The following is a 21,854-nucleotide window of genomic DNA, read 5'->3' on the forward strand; positions in this document are numbered from 1 at the left end:
CTAAGTTTGGACAAAGTTGAATTGTAATACCTGAATAGACCTTTCATTGTCATTATTGAAGAAATTGAAATGATAATCAAAAAGCTTCCCCTAAACAAAAGCCGAGGTTCAGATGGATTCTTTCAAACTTTTAAAGATGACCAATTACTAATTAATTTCAAGCACTTTCAGGAAGTTGAAGAAACAGAAATAGTCCCAAATAATTTCTATGAAACTAAACATCACCCCGATACCAAAATCAGACAGAGCCACCACAAAAAAGAGACCTATATCCTTGATGAACACAGCTGCAAAAATCCTGAACAAAATATAGCAAATACAATTTATCAATAAGAAGGTTATACACCATGACCAGTAGAATTCATTTATTCATTTCACAGGTAAGAATTGTTTAACATAATCATATCAATCAATACACAATACCAATAAAGGGAAAAATAACAAACATCATATGACTATATCAATAGATACTGACCAGCACCTGGTCATGGTAAAAACGCTCAACAAAATGGGAATTGAAGGAACTTTCTTCAATATTATCAAAGCCATTTATCACAAACCCATTGCAAGCATTATACTCAATGGGGAAAAACTAAATGCCTTTCCTCTAAGATTTGACACAAGACAAGGTAGCCCCCTTTTGTCACTTAAATTCAACATAGTACTAGAGATACTTTTGATTAGTAATTAGGCAAGAAAAAGATAGCAAGGGCATCCAGATAGGAAAGGAAGAAGTCAAGCTCCAATGTTTGCAGTTGACATGATACTGTGTCTAAAAAAATCCTAAATAATATCCCCCAAAACTACTAGAAACAGAGACTTGTATAGCAAAGTGGCAGGATACAAAATTAAGGCAGAAAAATTCATGGCTTTACTATGCACAAATATTGAAAGAGAAGAAAAAGATATTGAAAAAATAATCCCATTCACAATTGTGCTTCAGAGAATCAAGTACCTTGGAGTCAATTTAAGGAGGTGAAAAATCTATACAAAGAAAAATACAAAACAATGCTTCAACAAATAAAAGTGATACTAGAAAATAGAAACATATACCTTGTTTATTGATAGAGAGAATTAATATGATTAAAATGGCAATACTTCCCAAAGCAATGGATATATTTAATGCAAACTCTATAAAATTATTTATGCCATTTTTAAAGAAATGGATACAAAACTCTTGAGTATTCATCTGGAACAGTAAACATCCATGAATTGCTAAAGAAATTCTTGCCCCCCCAAAAAAGTCAGGAATTACTTACCCCAAATTTAAACAGTACTATAAAGCAGTAATCATTAAAACACATGGTTTTAGAATAAAAATTGACCTTCAGATCAAATAACAAACTTGTATAGTCAGAGTGGTCCTATAGGCTTGCATCAATTAATTTTTTAAAAGGATCAATAAATACAAAGTGAAGAAAGGAAAGCCTCTTCAGCAAGTTGTTCTGGGAAAACTGGTCAACTACATGCAAAAAAAAAAAGTGGGGTCAGAGAGATAGCATGGAGGTAGCACGTTTGCCTTGCATGCACAAGGACAGTGGTTCAAATCCTAGCATCTCATATGGAACCCTGAGTCTGCCAGGGGCGATTTCTGAGCAGAGTCAGGAGTAACCCCTGAGTGCTGCCGGGTGTTAACCCAAAAACAAAAACAAACAAACAAACAAACAAAGAAGTGAACTCAAACCTCTCTTTTGCCTTGCACTAACGTCAATTTAAAATGGATTAAAGACCTTGATATCAAACCTCAAACCATAAGGTACAGAGAGGAAAATATAGGCAGAACACTCCATGACACTAAAGTTAAAGGCATCTTGAAGGATGAAACGTCACTTTCCAAGTAAATGGAAGCAAATATAAACAAATAGAACTAAATTAAACTGAGAAGCTATAGAACCTCAAAGAAAACAGCGACTAGTATAAAGATTGCCCAAAGAAAGGGAGGAAACTATTTATCCAACACCCATCATTTAAGAGTTTAATATCAAAGATATACAAGGCATTGGTAGAATTTATCACAAAAAATATCTAAGTCCAATGAAAACTGGGAAAAGAAATGAACATTTTCTCAAGGAAACAATACATGAAAAATTGTTTCACATAACTAAACAGGAAGATACAAATCAAAACAACAATGTATATCAACTCACACCATAGAGATTCTGATACATCACAAAGAACAAGAACAACCACTACTGGTACAGATGGGGAAGAGAGGAACTCTCATTTATTGCTGGTGGGAATGTATACTGATCCAGCCTTTTTGGAAAACAATATGAATATTCCTCGAAAATTGAAAAATTAAACATCCAGCAACATCTTGGCTCTACTTTAGGTCAGGACGGGTTTATTCCCTCCCTTTACTTTGCAGTTACTGATGTAAACAGTAACTGATCCAGCAATACCAAACCTAGGAATATACCCTAGAAACCCCAAAACACCATGTAGAATTGCCTTCTGAATTCCTATGTTCATTTTCAGCACTATTTACTATAGCCCAAATCTGGAAACAACCCAAGTTCCCAAGAACAGAAGAATGGCTAAATAAACTGTGGTACATCTACACAATGGAATACTAGGCAGCAGGTTAGGAAAAAATTAAGTCATGAAATTTGCTTATGAATATAAAGATTATTTTGCAAAGTGAAATGAGTCAAAGGGAAAGTGATAGAAATAGAGTAATCTCACTTATTTGTGGGATATTAGAAAGATAAAAGATAGCATGGTAATAAAATCCAGAAACGATAAAGATGAGAGTCAAGAGAACCAGTCCATAAATAGTGGATCAGTGACAAGAGGGTAGAGAACGAACCACAATGATAAGGAAAGTCAGAACTGATTATTCTGGATAAAAATGGGATTCTATAAAGGGATAAAGAGATACACAAGATGAATACTGCTTCATTAGCAGCAGTGAAAACCATAGTGCCAAAAAGGGAGGAATACAAGGAAGCTAGCAAAACAAATACAGAGTTAAAGGTAAGACCATCTTGGCTCTACTTTTGGTCAGGGACAGGTTTGTTCCCTCCCTTTACTTTGCTGTTACTTATGTAAAGAACGGGTGGTGCTGACATCCTTGTAGTGCTCATTAAGTAGTACACTTCAGTTGTGATCCTTGCACATATGTGGTAGATATTACACACTAGCTACTGGTGCATGGTCCATGAAGGACTCAAGATAATGAGACAGAATCAGATTAATACTGGCCACGTGAGGCTATGCTGCACATGCTTGTAAGGAAGATGATCTAGCACAGAACTCTCCACAATATCCAACATTTCTTAGCTTCCTACATGTATACATAGGATCTATGACAAAATAAAAGAAGAAAATGAAAAGATATATGAAAATATTTGAAAATGTTTAAGAATATTTAAAATTAAAAAAATTAAAAACATTTAAAGCATTAGAGTATATCATTATAAAACATGTTGCTTAAATACTACATCCTTCAGTTCTTTCTTTCTCACTCTCTCTTGCTCCCTTTTTTGTTTATTTATTTGTTTATGGGTCACACCTAACTGTGCTCAGTGGTTACTCCTCACTTTGCAGAGATTATTCCTGGTGGAACTTGGGGAGACTCTATGGGATGCCAGGGATTGAATCCAGGTGGGCCGTAGGCAGGATAAACTCCCCATCGGTTGTGCTATTATTCCATCCCCGCTTAGTTATTTATAAAACTTATTTTATATGATATAAAAACAAAGATAGATACTAATAAGTTGCTATATATATTAAAATAGAAGATTTTAAAAACAAAATTTTAGTTTACCATTACTAATTTTTCTTAGATCAAATTTCATTTTAAGTAGTACAGACTTCATAACATAGTACAGTTAAAATAATTTCTTACTCCTTTATTTACTAAAAGTAATCTCTTAATTCATTTTAAAGTATAACTGAATATTCTTTTTTTTTTTGTTTTGCTTTCTTTTGTTTTTTTGTCACACCCGATGATGCTCAAGGGTTACTTCTGGCTACGTGCTCAGAAATCGCTCCTGGCTTGGGGAACCATATGGGACCGCCCTGGGATTGAACTGCGGTCTGTCCTAGGCTAGCACAAGCAAGGCAGGGGCCTTACCACTTGTGCCACTACTCCGGCTCCGAATATTCTTGATATAAACTTATTGCCTTCTTTGTAACTATTTCTACCCATATTATCTCACCTTGGGGAGCCGGAGTGGTAGCGCAGCGGTAGAGCATTTATCTTGCATGTGGCTGTCCCAGGATGTATGTGGGTTTGATCCCGGGCATCCCAAATAGTCCCCTGATCCAGGAGCTATTTCTGAGTGCAAAGCCAGGAGTAACCCCTGAGCGCCACAAGGTGTGTCCCCACCAAAAAAAAATTATCTCCACTTGAACTAATATTACTTTTTTTCTCTTTGTAAAATACTGCTTTCTGTGATGTCAAATAAAAATAACTAATAAATAAGTATATAGTTTAGACTAAACTTGCATTCAATTCACTGTTTAAAGACAGTATATAAATACTAGGGCTTTATTTTCTGTCTTATTCTACTATATACAAGCATTCTTAAAAGACTTACTTAAATGGTTACTTACTCGTACACCTTTAGGACCTGGATTACCCTCTGGTCCAACTAAACCCTAGTGAGAATAAAAGACATAATCATTTTGCAATATATTTTAAAGAATTGTTATGTAATAGATTAATGAAAATGACATATAAAGATGCATACTTTCTTACGTAAAAATTTCAAACCAGGCATACTTAGTAAAGATTGCATATACTTATGTAGATTCTGAAAAAAATTTAAACTTTTAAACCCAACTGTATATGAACTCTACACAAATAGAATTGTCTAAACAGCTTGTGAGATACATAATAATAAATTTTCCTTATATTCATACTCATGTAAAAACTGTGACCTTTTAAAAAAACTTTGAATTAATTAATCAAAAATAAATTTAGAAAAGTAAATTTTAAATTAAATTTAAAATTAAAAATATTTCTTAACTTTCAACTCTAACATATGAATAACTGTATGGTTGAATATTTATACTCTATATAACATTAAATAGTCATTTAATGATATAATTTAATAATTAAAATAAAATTTAATAAAAATACATTTTAAGGGCATCTTTCAGCAGTACTGGGTGTAGGGGGATTAGGGACCATTTCCCAGAATATTGGGAATGTAGGAATGATGATTGAGTTCTGCTTGGCTTGACGGTATTGGGGGCCACCAGTGCCACCCTAGGTGGGGTTAGTTGCCAGGAGATCTATAACTGGCAGTTCATGGGAATGAAACATAGGTACTAGTGATCTAATTTAGAGACTCTTTTTACAAAGTATAGTCTCTATCCCTCTAGTTTTCTCTCAGACACTTCTACATATTTTAAAGGCAACACCTAAAATTTGATTAAAAACATTACTTTTAAGCATATTAATATTTTCATTCTTAAGAATAAAGTTCTTGAGGGACTGCAGCAGTGGTGCTAGAGGTAAGATGTCTGCTTTGCAAGCGCTAGCCTAGGACGAACTGCGGTTCAATCCCCCAGCATCCCATATGGTACCCCCAAGCCAAGAGTGATTTCTGAGAGTATAGAATAATCCCTGAGCATCAAAGGATGTGCCCCCTAACAAAAGAATAAAGTTCTTGAATATTTATAATAAATTTATATTTACACTAAGCTACATAAATCATTTCTAAAGTATTCACATAAATAATTTCTAAAGTATTCAATTCGTGAACTACCTAGAAAAGTAATTTTGTTGTACTATTAGTCTTCATGAATAGTTTGAGAAAGTTAAAAACTAGAGGAAAATAACATCAAATGATTAAATGAATTTTCTAAATAAAACCTAATTCAGATCCGATTAAAATATTAGATTAAACATAGCACAGCCCACTACCTCCTACATTTATAAAGTTGCTATTATAAAACCTGCCTATTATACAGAGGAATAATTCTTTGTATTTCTTCAATTTGTATTTGTATTTCTTTTAGTTAGGGGGCATTTTTGGCAAATCAGCAGCAGAGCAATATTTAGTTTGTTTTCATTTGGTGAAATAAAATAGTTTCTTTTAAAAATTTAGAGAAACATGAGGGTAGATAAAGACTGGGTGATATAAAAGCTCAAGAGAGAACACAGGCATCTATAGAGTGAAATCAAGTCTTATTAGATTTTTCAGATCTTACAAGGCTCTTGGTCATTTCATTTTAAGATTACATTGAATATTACATATGCATTAACAGACCTCACTTTCAAGGTCAGAGATGTTCATCAGGTCATCAAGCAAATGCCTTGCATTTTCAAGTATATGGATTCCAACCCCAGATCTTTACCTTCACACTGTGTAGCTCCCCCAAGTATGGCACACTACGTGTGACCCTAAAAAAGCTTTCGTTTTAAATAAAGCTTAACACTAAATTTTTAAGATTTTATAATTTTTAATTCTTAATTATTTTTCTCAGTGATTGCTTAGTGAACACAAACCAATGATCACTTTAACATTAAACCTCAGAATCAGCACCTATATTTTGATAAAAAGGAACACAAAAGAAAAATTATAAATATAGTTACCTCACCTGCCTGCCAGGATAACCAGGTGAGCCAATACTACCAGCAAGGCCTGGTATTCCCTGAAATGAAAAACAAAAGAAAATAAATAATAATCAAAATCTGGAAACAAAAAGTCCAATAATTTCCAAACTTTGAAATAACATTTTCCTTATAAAAATACTGTTATGCACATGGCATATCTGACTTAAGTCAATTATCTAAAGTGAAAATGAGTTACAATTAATATTATGACACAAATAAAGAAATAAAACTGTTAGATTAGGACCCTGAAAACAAATCAATTGTTGAAGATAAATCTGGAATGGAAAATACAGTTCCCAAAAAGAAGTTATTGTATGTAGAGAAAGAAATTAAAAAGAGAAAGCACCGTGAAGATTTTTTTAAACCAGTACATTTTCTGTGTTGATTCCTCATTTCATCCATATTCCAACTCTCCCAAAGGAAATTACCTATGAGTTCTAGGAAACTAAATGAGAGGCTTAATTTCCTAAACAACCTCTTCTATCTGTGGTGTTTTACAGTCTGATGAAGTCAATGAATAGTAAAGAGTAAATATTACTATGACATCCATTTCTCCAAAATTTCACACAATAATTTTGGAGTGTAAACTACTTTATAGCGTAAACATTTTTACTGAGAGGAAGAATATTTTTAAGCAGTTTCAGGAAGCTGGAGTCCACTCCCAAACTTGCTGGGTCTTTGATGTCAAAACAATGCTGGTATGAACATATTTTGCAAGCAGCCAACCTAGATTCAATCCCCAGCATCACTGAGCACCACCAGGACTAGTTCTTGAGTACATGCCAGGAGTAACCTCTGAGTATTACCTGATGTGCTTCCCTAACAAAAGAAAAATAAAAAAGTCAGCTCACTTGAATATGCAGATTGAAGGATAATTAGACACAAAACTTATGTTCCAACCCAGAAAATTGTAGGGAGTAGAAGCCTTTCCTAATCCCACTTCTCTAAGCATAAAAGCACTGCCTACTCAGTTAACTTTTATTGAAAATCCCAGCATGGTTGCATTTGTTCCCTCATGAGGGTACAAAATAGCTAGACATAAGACATGTGTTCTTATTTGAATGTAAGCACAATGTAAAAGCAATGTGTTTAATAATAAAGGTAAAAATTGCAATCATTTTTAGCATTGAGCATGGAATTAGTTAACACAAAAATATTCCCATAAATAATCAGAGTAAAAGAAGTTACCCTTGACAGTAGTACAGTTTGGCAACTAAAGTGACTCAAAACTGTCAGCACTTACTACCAGAATTTGCACAGATTATAAAATTACTTTTCCAAATGTTTTATGACCAACTTATAGATATTTATAAATTTTCCAGAAGTGACTGTCTCAGCAAATTAGTTATGCTCCTCTTAATGTCCATAGTTTTCACAGTTACAATGCAAAATGATTTTAGATGTTCCTCAATGTTAGTACTTTCTTATTACTTTGGAAATAGAATAGATTGCAAAAAAGTGACTTCACAATACCCTTTCCCCTTTCCCACCTTTAAAGCTCATCTAGACTCTCTGAAAATGCCTATAACTCTGAAAACAATAGCATATATAAACAGAAGCATATTATAAATACGTTATGAAACAATATACCAATATAACACACAGTAAATATTTTACTTGTAAAAATAAGTTTCTTTTCTTTAGAATTTTCACATTTGTGCTAATGTGGAATTCTACACTTTTTTTTCTCTGCAGTCTAATCCCTCACATCCTTATAATTTTTCTCTGATAAATTTAAGAATCTTGAAAAATTGTGTGTCGTGGATTAATCTGAATGTTGTGACACAATATAAATGAAAGAGAAATTGGCTGTTTTGTTTTCTTGGAAACATTTTTTCCTGGATTTTCCAACAGGCTTTCTTGAGACCTGCTAAATTTCCAATAATGGAACAACATCCTACTTCATTTTTGATATTCTATTCTTTTACTGCTTTATCCATACTTGCCTTATATATACACTTGCCTTGTATAGATTATACTGGAAACAATTTATATTAGTTTACTTTTTTCCCATTACATACTGTTTCATTACTTCTTGGTAAGAAAATAAGAGTGGAGTTGGAGCGATAGCACAAGAGGTAGGGCATTTGCTTTGCATGCAGCTGACACAGGACGAACCTCGGTTCAATCCCTGGCGTCCCATATGGTCCCACAAACCAGGAGTGATTTCTGAGTGTGTAGTCAGGAATAACCCATGAGGTCACCGGGTGTATCCCCCCCCCCCAAAAAAAAAAAAAAAAAAAGAAGAGTGAAAGAATAAGAAACTAAATAGTTCCTAAACTATTTGACCATATAAATATGTTCATATGCTTATAATAGAATATATACTTATTTGAACTTTTAAGTTTTATTTTGTTCGTTTATGCCAAGGTGAAGGAATTAACATAGCATAATATAGGCTCTGGTGAATATCTAAGTCTCTGAAATTGTACAAGATATATGTTGTGAGTTTATTTGCACACATGAACATGAATATGTATAATAGAAATATTTTCTGGGTAAAAGTCTTATATTATCTGTGATCTTCTCAAGGAGCTCACTCATGAGGCACAACAATTTAAAATGCTATTTTGGAGCACACATTAGACAAATAGTAGAAGTGGGATTGCTAAACAAAAAATATATCTTAGCATATTCAGCTGAAAGCCTGTCTTGGGACCGAAGAAATAGTACAGTGGTAGTGCATTTGGGCCGACCTGGGATGGACTTGGGTTTGATTTCTGGCATTCCATATGGTCCCCCGAGCTTGCCAGGAGTGATTTCTGAGCACAGAGAACTAGGAGTAACCCCTGAGTACCACTAGGTGTGTCCCCCCAAAAAAAATTATGTCTTGCACTAAACAGAGTGAAAGTCATTGAGAAGAAAATTAAATATGAGGACAAAAAAATGGGGGAAATGTAATTTCTCAATGAAATTTCCTCATGTGTCATTTCCAATGGAGAAACAAGATTCATGAAAGAAGTACTTACTTGTAAACCTTGAGGTCCTGGGAGCCCTGGATGTCCTTTGAGACCCTGTATGGTAAACATAACATGAAAAGTAAATCCAAATCCAAATCCTTCATTGACACAGGTTTGCTGTTGTATATTTTCCCCATCAATAGAATATTAATATTCTATTAATATTAATAGAATATTAATTCTAATTAGCTTATATTCAACCTTTGAAATATAATATACTTTAATAAGAGTTAGATTTTATTAAAAAGTAAGAAAATTCTTGTTAATAATTCTTAATTTTGAGTTGTCAAAACGATTTGTAATTATCAACAAACAGTAGCTAGTTAAAATAGATAATGAAAAAAAAAGAAAAAAAGAAAAAAAATAGATAATGAAAAAAATCACCATATGAAATGCTGTATTTTAGCAATGGATTGCTGAGTTTTACTGAAATGTTTTAAGAGTTAGTTTTAATTTAGTAATTCTGACACAAAATGCTCTCTGACATAATCTGTTATTAATTATTAAGGAGCTGGACCATATCCAGGCAGCTCCTCTAATCCAAATCATTGTTATAAAATTCCTCAAATAAGCTAAGATGAATGAGAAAGGTTGCTCAAAGTTTCTTCAGAAGGGTTTATATGAGTAAATTGAATGAGAATTTTTTTCCAAAAATAGTATAACCAAAATCAAAATTAAATTGCTATAAACACCTAAATATGTAAAATAAAATAAAGCAATTTATTCTAGAAATAAATATCTCTCAATATATAGGCAAAACACATCCAGCAGTGTTCTGGGCGTACTCTTGACTCTGCACTCAGTGGGCTATGAGACCATATGGGATGCGAGGCTGACGGTGCCCAAGGCAAAATCTTAACTGCTATACTGTTATGGCCACTAGAAATAAATATTCTTTTTATTGAATCACATGAATTACAAAGTTATTCATAATTTAGTTTCAGGCAGACAATGTTCTAACACCAATCTCTTCACCAATGATCCTTTCCTTCTGCCAAATTCCCCAGTTTTCTTACTAACTCCAGTCTGCCTAGAAATATATATTTGGTTTTGGGGCCACACCGAGTGGCGCTCAGGGGTTGCTCCTCAGATATGCGCTCAGATATCGCCCTGGCTTGGGGGACCATATAGGACTCTGGGGGGGATCGAACTGCTGTTTATCCTGGGTCAGACAAGTGCAAGGCAAACACCCTATGGTTGCACCACGGCTCTGGCCCCAAGAAATATATATTATAAGTGAGAAAAAGAGGAAGTTAAAAGAAAGAGAAAAATAAAGATAAAATATAGAAGACTTTTGTGTTTTTTTATTGGAATTTATTTCCTAAGGTCTAATTAAAGATCTTGTGAATTAACTTACTGTTTATTAAAGTTTGTTATATATATAAAACATCAAAAATATAATTTATAGAAACCTTTTAGGACTTTAAACAATATAACTAAACCTTGAAATAAAAATATTTAAATTCCAGAAATTTTAAATTAATATATTATGAACGGAAAAGAAGCCTTTAGTATCTTCTCTTTTTTAATTCTTTTTGTTGAGACTCTGATAAACATTACTGTTAGTGATGGTTTCTCATGAGCATCATTCTAACACTCTACCTATCACTGTTGTACCCATCTCTCTCCCTCCAGTAGAATTTTCTAATCTAGACAGCATGAAAAGAGCTACTTGAGACTGATCACTGAGTTTATCAAATAGGATTAGTATTTCAAAGAAAAAGATGATGTTTTGGTCAGACAGTGAGAAAAATCTGAAGAAGTGGTATGTGATAAAAAGAAAATAATTTTGAAATTTTCTTACATGTTCTTAAATGTTCCCAAAAAGGGTTTTGGGAACCAGAGTGAAGACTTGCAAAATAAGAAAACAAGTTTAAAGGCAAAGATATGTGTGTTGGTTGAAAATCTAATTTTGGATTCCATTGGACCCTGCTTCCTTTAATGCTAAAAGAAGAAACAATTTTCTCTTCCTTGAGACAGCATAACTCTTCATTTTTGGTAATTAGAAGAGCCAAAGTACTATATACTTTGAAAAGACATAAAGTTGTACACTTAAAACACAGTCTTGGAAGCTAATTTTATCTAATCGAAATAAACAAAAACAGCAAAATAAATCAGCCAGAAAAACAAAATTGCAAATAATAAAGAAATAAAGAAAATTAACTGAATTCTAGATCCCAGTTCTAGACTCAGAACTATAGATATATCATAAGTTTCAAAGCAGTTTTGTAAAATTATTGGAGTGAAGTTTGTATGCCTCCCTTTTACTGCTAATGTTCAGAAATGATTTAAATCTGTAATAATGTCATCTGTCACTCAACAAAGGAAGGCTGAGTCATCAAATTTCAGACCTGATCTGAACTTAGCTGAAGTTAGCTGGTAATGATCAAAAGAGAGGTTAAGGAAGTTATTAGTAAGATGTTCTAATAAATATTCTCAGATTTAGATGACATATAAACTCCTTAAGGTGCTCAAGCTTAACTTAAACCTTTTATGTAAGATATTCAGTGTGGTTTCCCCATGGTTAGAACAGTTCCTGGTACATAGTCAGGGCTCTAATGAACTAAAAGTACTTAAGTACAAAAAAGACTTGAATGAATTGGAGTTATTGGTGGAAAATACATTTTAATTTTAGATATTTCCTATGATGTTCCAATTTTCATAACATTGAAATAAAAGATAAGAGCCACATGTTTGATATTTTATGTGATTTTATTTCATCTGTAATATAATGCCAACAGTATTGTATTAAGTCTCAAATTAGTCCTGAAATTTGTTGCTGAATGTCTCATCTATTTTCTATTTACATATAACTCTCCAAAGTTTTAAAAACAAAGAGTAAGATTGCCTACATTAAAACTTTGACTAAAACTCAATCTAAGGACCTCCCATGCTATATATTTTTTCTCCCCCCCCCCTTATGCTATATTTTTGTTTATCCATGGTCATTGAAAATATCATTTGACTTATTATTTTCTATTCTCAGAAATAAGAAAAGTACGGGGGGGGGGGGCGGAGAGATAGCACAGCGGTAAGGCATTTGCCTTGCATGCGGAAGATTGCTGGTTTGAATCCAGGCATCCCATATGGCCCCCGAGCCTGCAGGGTGCGATTTCTGATGTAGAGCCAGGAATAACCCCTGAGCATTGCAGGGTGTAACCCAAAAACCAAAAAAGAAGAAAAAAAGAAAAGTAGGGGATAGTAGTTAATAACTACTAATTATTTTAGTTAATATATAATTTTTTTCTCTGAGAAGTCTGCAGACCTACTTCTGTAAGAAATGACAATAGATTCTCTATGAAAGAACATGTGACTCACTGTGTGAAATCCTGGGTATGATACCCAGCATGAAGAAAACAATTATAAAAAAATTTTTATTTTAGTAATATAAATTTATTTAGAAATTTATTCTTAGTAATAGAAAAAATTATAACATGTTTTAAAACCGATCACAATTTTATGAATTTCTAAAGATTTGTTGTGAGTGAAAAGTAGACTTATCAATAATTCCAATAATAAATGCTTTAGTATGTCATTTTAATATATAGATTTACTTTAATTTTTTTTTGTTTTTTTTGGCCACACCCATTTGACACTCAGGGGTTACTCCTGGCTAAGCGCTCAGAAATTGCCCCTGGCTTAGGGTGACCATATGGGACGCCAGGGGATCGAACCGTGGTCCTTCCTTGGCTAGTGCTTGCAAGCAGACACCTTACCTCTAGTGCCACCTCTCTGGCCCTAACTTTAATATTTATTTTTTTAAAAAAAATTGACCCTAGTAAATTAACAGTAAGTTAGAATAATAAAAAGAGAAATACAATTTAATCAAAATCATAAATACTAAGGGATGAAAAGAGACAAACTTCAAGCATATACCTATACCTTTGAATCATAGAAAAAATGTTTATCCATATGGAAAATTGTGGTTTTATTTACACACAGACCATCATATTTTGTAAAGTTGTATGTTGTTATTAACTGTAAAATTTACCAAAGGAATAGAGGTAGCTCAAACATACTATGGTTGCCCAAGGCAAAGCCCTTTAGCAATACTAAGCATGACTCGAAATCCAACTCAAAAATAAATTAATATATCTTTTTTGTGTATCTAATTTAAAATAGTAGAAACACTGAGAATTAAAGGATAATATTTGCCAAAAATTTATGAAGGGTACGTAATTTGAATAGTAATTTGTCTTTTCTTTGTTGTATAAAGTAACATACTAAGCAAGCAGTTTTTCTGCTTTATTAAACTGTCATACTGGTTTTTAAGTTTGGATTAACTTCCAAATCTTCATTCTTTTCACTTTTAATACTATGAAATATCTCCATGAATTCTTCTAATATGATAATTTTTCTGATTTCACCTCTGGGACATCTCTGTCCTATTGAAAACAATTATTTTGTTCATTTATGTCAAAATTTTCACTTTTATTAAGCTCCTCTAATGATACCTATACTCTTTCAAAAGGCAAGCATGTATACTTCAGCTCAGCATATTTTCTATAACTACTTTTATATTTAATTCTCTTTGGATTTCTTCTTCACAAAAGAAATCCTAAGCAAGCATTAATGATGAGATGAGGAGTCCAGATTCATGAAGAATCTGACTTAAATTATTACTAAATACAGACTAATTTTCTCTTTTTGCTCCTGTCTCCTTAAAACACATTTTCATCAAGCACACAACAGTCTTAAGTCAACATTTGCCCCAAACTGACCCAATGAACATTATATACAGTTTTTATCCTGGCCTATCAAGCCTGGCTGTAGTCCTTCCTGATTATTTCACATCAAAACTGTTCAACACAAAATGAGGCAACATGAAGGATACTAGCTTTTTCTAAAGACACAGAAATTTTAAGAAAATTCTAAAAATAAAAATATTTTGAGCCAAATTAATGTCTCATTAGTGAGACATTGTCAATCACAGGATTGAGACATTGTCAATAACAGGATCCAGACTGAGGAAAATATCTCTAAATAAGGAGAAGTTTTTAAAGTTCCACAAATACAGTACTTGGACAACCATTTTGGTTAGCTTCTGGGTGAATTCAGTATGATGCTACCTTGTTCTCTGCTTTCCCTGCCATTAGTGTGATGGTTAATAGCAGAAGAGAAGGAACATTGGTGATAGCACAACCCCTAAACAGTTGCACTGTATTGGATTTTCAAAATTCATTTGAATCTGGAAATAACACAAAGTAAAATGTAGTTATGCATACTTAGGTAGATAATGATCAGGTCAGAAGATATCTATAGAGTTCACGAAGAACAACTTAGTTTTCTCTTCCAGTACTACTGGCTCATGTCAATTCTCTCCTCCCACTCCCATTGTCTTGCTGACATTCAGTATGCTGCAGTTGTTTAGTACAATTTTTGCTTTAAATAGATTGTGAAAAACTGATACTCTTTTGAGTGACTGATAAATAGTAACACAGTCTACATACTGCTTTTAATTATTTTTTCTTTACAATTTTATAGTTTTACTATGTATTCCTATATAATATTTTTTTTTTCCTGCAGCGAGAGCAAAAATACAATGGGTTTCATGCTTGTCTTGTATGCAACCAAGCCAGGTTTAATCCCCAGTATTCTTTATGGTCCCCAGAGTACCACCAAGAGTGATTTATGAGTGCAGAACTAGTAGTTACTCCTGAGAATCTCCAAGTATGGCCCCATAAGAAACAAAGAAAAACAACACATTCTATATTTAATAAATAAAAATGTCATCTAAATGAATAAAATTTCACAGGTAAATAATGAACTTTGAGACTCATAATTATTAGATTTTGAAAAAACATGCAATTTATTCATAAATTTTTTTTTTTTTGGTTTTTGGGCCACACCCGTTTGATGCTCAGGGGTTACTCCTGGCTATGTGCTCAGAAATCGCCCCTGGCTTGGGGGGACCATATGGGACGCCGGTGGATCGAACCGCGGTCCTTCCTTGGCTAGCGCTTGCAAGGCAGACACCTTACCTCCAGTGCCACCTACCCGGCCCAAATTTTTTTAATTATTTGCAGCATGTTTATAATTTCTCTGAGTTGCCCTTTCATGCTAAGATGCACTTAACTGCTCCCTTCTGGCTAGTTCAATTAATCTTAAAAAAAAAATGCTTCCATTTAATTAATGCTAATGTTCTTACAATTGAAATGGCAGACTTCCAGTATAAATAACGTAAATGTTTGGCTATACTAAAAACTAATTAAATATATTTGGTGCCAAGCTCAAAGTTATGATTCTGTTCTTCCATCCAACCCAGCTTATACTCTGGATCAAACTAAACTGCTTTTTAGTAACAAAAAATGTAGACTTTTAGTGAAAAAAAAAAGACATTTCAATTCTAGGAAAATAAGTGGCAAGAATGTGACAAAACTGAGGTGATGTAATTAGTTAATTTGAAGAAACAAATTATTTTTAAGACATTAAAATTGTTTTTCCTTAAACATGAGAGGGAAAAGAACAAGATAAAGGAAAATAAAAAAGCACACCAAAGATCCTCTGAAGAATAAAAATTAGTGCTTCTAATTTATTTACCCTATTTTTTGTTTCAGTATCTCTTTTCTAGAATTTAATTTGCATAGTAATTTACTATTTATTAATATCAATAACTTTCTAATTTGTCAGTATTCTCTGCACAACCTTCTAGTTACCATTATAAAATTACTTAATTATGGTTTTACTAGAATTTTAATATTTCCAGATACCTTCAATAAATATTAATGAAACCATTATTATCTGTCATCCAAAATAGTATTTGTTCCCTTGACATTCATGGAAACATTTTGTTTCCTCTTGCAACCAAGAATAATATAGAAAAACTGGGATATACGTCGAGAAAACAATGCCTTGATGAAATGGGGAAACAGTATTTGAAGTTTCCAAGAGCACAGTCAGAAGTCAAACAGATCTTTCTGCCAAGTAATAGTTTTCTGGCTTGGATAATTTATTCAAGTGTCCTATACCTCAATTAATTTATTTATGATATACTGAACATAAAATCTACCTAAATAGATGAAATAAATAAAAATAAAATACTTAGGATTAAAATAGATGGAATATAGTAAAAACACTACACCGTTGACTATAATAAACTTACTATTAATATTAGTAAATTACCACAAAAATAATTCATAAAATAGGGATGAGCGGGATAGTTCAAGTGCTAGAGCACAAGCATGTGCTCCACACCACAAGCACAAGCACCACACCACACCACACATTCCCACACCACTTATGGTTTGGAAATAGGTAATTGCTCAAATATAGTTGTTTGGAGTTTTTATTTATTTTCTATAAATCCTGTTTTTGTGGTGACCATTTTCAGCAACAATTCATTTGGCAAAGATGTGTAATTTAAAATATTGGCTTTGGGCTCAACTTCAAAATAAAACCTTTAGAGTTAAAGAAATTCCAGTTGTATTTGACAACTAATTTGATCAGAGTACAGGTCATCTTACCTTAATACCTGGCATACCAGGGGGTCCCATTAATCCAGAAAGACCTTGATCACCCTAAGAATAAAACCAGAAATAAGCTTAATATTATTATTTTTTGGGGGGTCACACCCAGCAGCGCTCAGGGTTTACTCCTGGCTCTGTGCTCAGAAATCACTCCTGGCAGGCGTGGGGGAACATATGGGATGTGGGGATTCGAACAACAGTCCTTCTGCATGCAAAGCAAATGCCCTACCTCTATGCTATCTCTCCGGCCCCAGATAAGCTTAATATTATGAACTAAAAAAGAAAATTAGAGTTCTCTTTCTGCAGTCTTTCATCTTGAATTTCAAGATCTTGCTGCATATATTTCTCAATTCCACCTAATTTCCAAAAATATGTAATGTTTCCTGAGGATATCAACCCTCATATCTTAGAGGATTGATCACATGATTGGTAATTCTCCATCCTCATGCAACTATTTCATTCACTTTTGTACATTTTTCCCTAGGAATACCTTTATTCCTAAAGGTCCTTTCATTCTGAGGTTTACTGTATTTTATTTTATTTTTTTAATTAATATATTTTACTGTATTTTAAACCCTGTTTTTGCTAGAATGCTGTAGAGGCTTCTTGTCTATCCTTTGAGGTGAGGATGTGCAATACTGGAGAGACAAACTTCTTGGGGTTGGACTGGATTCTCTGGCATCACCTAACATAAACAAACTTCTTTTTTTTAAAAAAAAAATATGGAACGCTTCACGAATTTGCGTGTCATCCTTGCGCAGGGGCCATGCTAATCTTCTCTGTATAGTTCCAATTTTAGTATATGTGCTGCCGAAGCAAGCACATAAATAAACTTCTATTTCCATATTTGTGCTTGTGTCTTAAGTCCTATCACCCAGAATTTATAGTGTTAAAAATTATTGGTAAGGTCATAAATTTCTCTCAATATACATGAGGCCACTAGTGAGATTCTTATTTCCACTTTTCTCTAATTTTGGTGAGAACTTGTGACCCACCTTGGGGTAGTGAAGGGAAAGTACATTGGTGAAGGGAAGGCAGCCTCACTGGTAGACAATGAGACAGGGAGCTCATGAGAACTGACAAGAAAAGACAAACATAAAATAGCAAATGGAGATAAACTTGAACTAACTTAAATTATGCAGGGTTCACTTTTAAAATTTTACTTTAAGCACCATGGTTTACAAAACTGTAAACTTTTGTTAGTAGGATTTCATATATAAAATGTCTATATCATTCTTCCACCAGCATGTTACATCCCTCCACCTTTGTCCTGTTGTCCCCCCATATTGTGGTATGATTTTGAACAGCAATAATTTTATCATATTAAAGGGGATAAGTCTAAATAAACACCTTAGTAGCAGTTTATAATCTCTAATTTTAGTACCTCATTTACCTTAACATTCTATCAAATAGTTTTTGAAAAAAATTAAGTGCTTTTATATGTGTTCACCATTCATTTTTATGTTTCTCCAAGTTTTGTTTTATTTGGGATGGTGGTTTGGTGTTGGGTAAATAAAGTCTGAGTCAGGATATTCAACCATCAGTACAGCTTGACAAGGCTCAAGAAGTCATAGTTAAAAAAAAAAGTCATAATTTGCCCATAATTAAACATGCAACAAATACACTCAACTTGTTTGAACTGTGTCACTGGTTACTCAACAATTTTTATAAAATAGTTTCCATTTGCTATGGAAAGAATAGGGTATATTTTTTTATTTTTTTTCTTTTACTCATAAAAAAATACAAACCACAGTAGAAAACAAGAAATGAGAGACGTATCTATTAGCCCTAATCACAAGTAGAGCACTTTATTTTCCATTTAAAGCCTTGCATCCCACCACAAAAAAATCAAAAGAATAACATCCCACACTTGTTTTTTGGGAAAAAGATTACTTTTAAAGAATTATCTTTTATGTCACTTAGGTCCCAAAGTTTAACTCCTTCTGTATGCTCTATAAAGATGTGGAAAGCTAATAGACCAGAACTTACTTTCATTATTCTTTCTTTTTAATAAGGTTGGGAAAATATTAGAATGTAAAAATAGCTATGATATTGTATAGATAACTACACAGAACAATGAAACATAATTTATTATCCCAATCTCTCTACCCCAGAGTTAACACTTTATTCAAATTTATAGAGTAAACATGTCACTTTTATTTCTGTCTACATCTATATTTAAGTTTAGTATAATGTAAGTACAAGTAAAATAAATTTAATACTTAACTTTAAAATATATCTCATGAAATTCATATAGTGTACATATGTCACTAGTATTTCTGTCTACATTATATATTTAAGTTCAGTATAATGAAAATACAAGTAAAATAAATTTAATACTTAACTTTAAAATATATCTCATGATTTTCTTTTTATTGAGGTAAAAATAGTATGCAAGAAATTAAGTGCTTATATTTTAAGGGTACAATATTTGCACACTACAACTATTGCCAAGAACCAATATTTCTCCTCCAGTGCTTTAGCTTTAGCTTCAAGTCTGCTACTACTGGTTAACCTCAGTTTCAATATCAGTCTACATATTTGTTTGTATTGGATGTTGTCTAGTTCATTTATTTGTTTTATTATATATAATGTGAATGTATGTATGTATGTATATAATGAACTATCTCTCTAGCCTCAAGATACTCCATTTTAAATAATGGGAAGGAGCTTCTCCAGCAGTACTTAGTGTCTGATGGCATCTCCCTGTTATACTTGACCCATTTTTGCAAGTTTGCAATGCGGAAGTACATTTGAACTTAGGACCTCTGTATCAAGGCAGGTGCTGCTGAACTGAGTCATCTCCTAAGACGTGACATTAACATATTTTGCTATATACTTTTTTCTCTCTTTCTATATGTATTTACATATATACTTATATGTATTTATATAGATTTATATATATTATATATACTTGCTATCTGTAAAATCAACTAATATAATGTAATTGTTTTAAGTATACAGGAGTTTTGTAAGTTAAAAGAATATATTTCAGAAAAAATTGTTGTTGTTGTTGTTTGGACCGCAGCCAGGGGACACTCAGGGATTAATCTTGGCTATGTGCTCAGAAATTACTCTGCCTTTGGGGACCATATGGGATGCTGGAGATCAAACGAAGTTTCATCCTGGGTAAGACAAATGCCCTACCACTGTGCCATCGCTTTGGCCCCTATTTGGGTATTTTTTAATGTTTGTAATTATATTTACATTTAAAATAATCTTATAATTATATCACATCCATAACATTCTTATTTAAATAAAACTTTTTGGGTGTATTCCTAAAGACTCCATTTGTATTCCTACTTTCTAGATAAAAGTACATTTTTTTTTTTTTTTGGTTTTTGGTTTTTGGGCCACACCCGGCGGTGCTCAGGGGTTACTCCTGGCTGTCTGCTCAGAAATAGCTCCTGGCAGGCATGGGGGACCATATGGGACACCGGGATTCGAACCAACCACCTTTGGTCCTGGATTGGCTGCTTGCAAGGCAAATGCCGCTGTGCTATCTCTCCGGGCCCAAAAGTACATATTTTTAATTAAAGATACTGCTATTTTTAACAGATAAGTTTTTCTTTACTTAAGTGTATGTGTATCTGGGTCACTGTGATAAAATAAAAGGCATGGAAACTCATAAGTAACATTATCTCTGCCTTTACATCTAGGTTATTTATGAATAAAAGATAAATAGCAAAGATAATTCTTATTAGTTTTTAAGGTTAATAGGGGAATGTAAGGCCACAATTTCAATTACCTTTTGTCCAGAAAGAGCTAGACCTGGGGAAAATCCTGGATCTCCTTTGGAACCCTAGATAAAACAGATACAAAACTATGAAGCATAAATACATGATGTTACTTCTTAGTTATATGTCTCATATACTATACACATTATGTAGTATTAAAATTATTTAAAATTGGAACATTGGTGATGGGAATGTTGCACTGCTGAAGGGGGTTGTTCTTTACATGTCTAAAATTAACTACAATCATATTTGTAATCAAGGTGTTTAAATAAATATATTAAAAAATAAAAATATGTAAAACTTTGGACAAAATGGTACAGAAGAATGAGCGATACTTAAAAATTATTTAAAATTGAGAGCATGAAAACCGGCATAACTTTGCAAAAGCCGGCTCCCTATGTGTGACAACAGGTGGGGAAAATCCACGAAAGTACACCGGCCCAGTGGGGCCCAACTGTGAAAAACTGTGAGATTGACCTGTATATGTCTGTCTACTGTCCTCTTGCGTGAAACTCTTGCGAGTGGGGCAAAAAGAGGCTCCAGCGGAGCACGGCCACTCTGCTTCGCTACGCGGCCGTGCACTCTTTCTAAGGAAAGAACACCATTGCAACAAGAAGGAAAAATTACACTAAGAACGGTGCTATATCACAGAAGCAAACATTTCTCTCCGGACTGTCTTCTCTGTTGCATGCTCGGGCCTAAGATTTGACCCAGTGTGAGGCTTCATCCACGGAGGACTCCCCTCCCTTAGAGGCAAGTCAGCCCATCCAGAAAGGGAGGAGCCAGAGGAGTGTGCTGCCTGCATCATATAGACAATAAATACCACCACAACACGTAGAAAAACCCACAATACAAGTGTGACAATGGGGAAACAATGCAGGCCAGCATCAGACATAGAGAATGAAGATGACAATTCTGAGGACCAGATAATGACCAACCAACTAATCAACCTCTCAGATAAGGACTTTAGACTAGCAATATGGAAGATGCTCAACGGACTCCAAGAAACCATGGATCGAGTTGAACAGAACACTAATAAGAACCAAGAAAATATGAAGACAGAAATCACAAAACTCCAAACTGAAATAACATGTCAACTAACAGGACTGAAAAAGTCAGT

General features: G+C 33.4%; 1 protein-coding gene and 1 non-coding gene across 2 annotated transcripts in view; both read right to left on the minus strand.

Annotated features, from left to right (window-relative positions):
- COL24A1 (collagen type XXIV alpha 1 chain) overlaps positions 1-21,854 on the minus strand; it is a 319,520-nt gene that overhangs the window by 236,991 nt on the left and 60,675 nt on the right. Inside the window, exons 6-10 of the mRNA XM_049772551.1 lie at positions 20,746-20,799; positions 16,995-17,048; positions 9,541-9,585; positions 6,556-6,609; positions 4,561-4,605 (exon numbers count right to left, since the gene is read on the minus strand). Coding sequence (XP_049628508.1) covers positions 4,561-4,605; positions 6,556-6,609; positions 9,541-9,585; positions 16,995-17,048; positions 20,746-20,799 — 252 coding nt within the window. The remainder of the gene's footprint in view (positions 1-4,560; positions 4,606-6,555; positions 6,610-9,540; positions 9,586-16,994; positions 17,049-20,745; positions 20,800-21,854) is intronic.
- On the minus strand, positions 17,714-17,820 carry LOC126008250 (U6 spliceosomal RNA). The gene has a single exon (XR_007495590.1). It is a non-coding gene; the product is annotated as a U6 spliceosomal RNA (small nuclear RNA).

Source organism: Suncus etruscus, chromosome 4 (genome assembly GCF_024139225.1).
Source record: "Suncus etruscus isolate mSunEtr1 chromosome 4, mSunEtr1.pri.cur, whole genome shotgun sequence".
NCBI classification, from domain to species: domain Eukaryota; kingdom Metazoa; phylum Chordata; class Mammalia; order Eulipotyphla; family Soricidae; genus Suncus; species Suncus etruscus.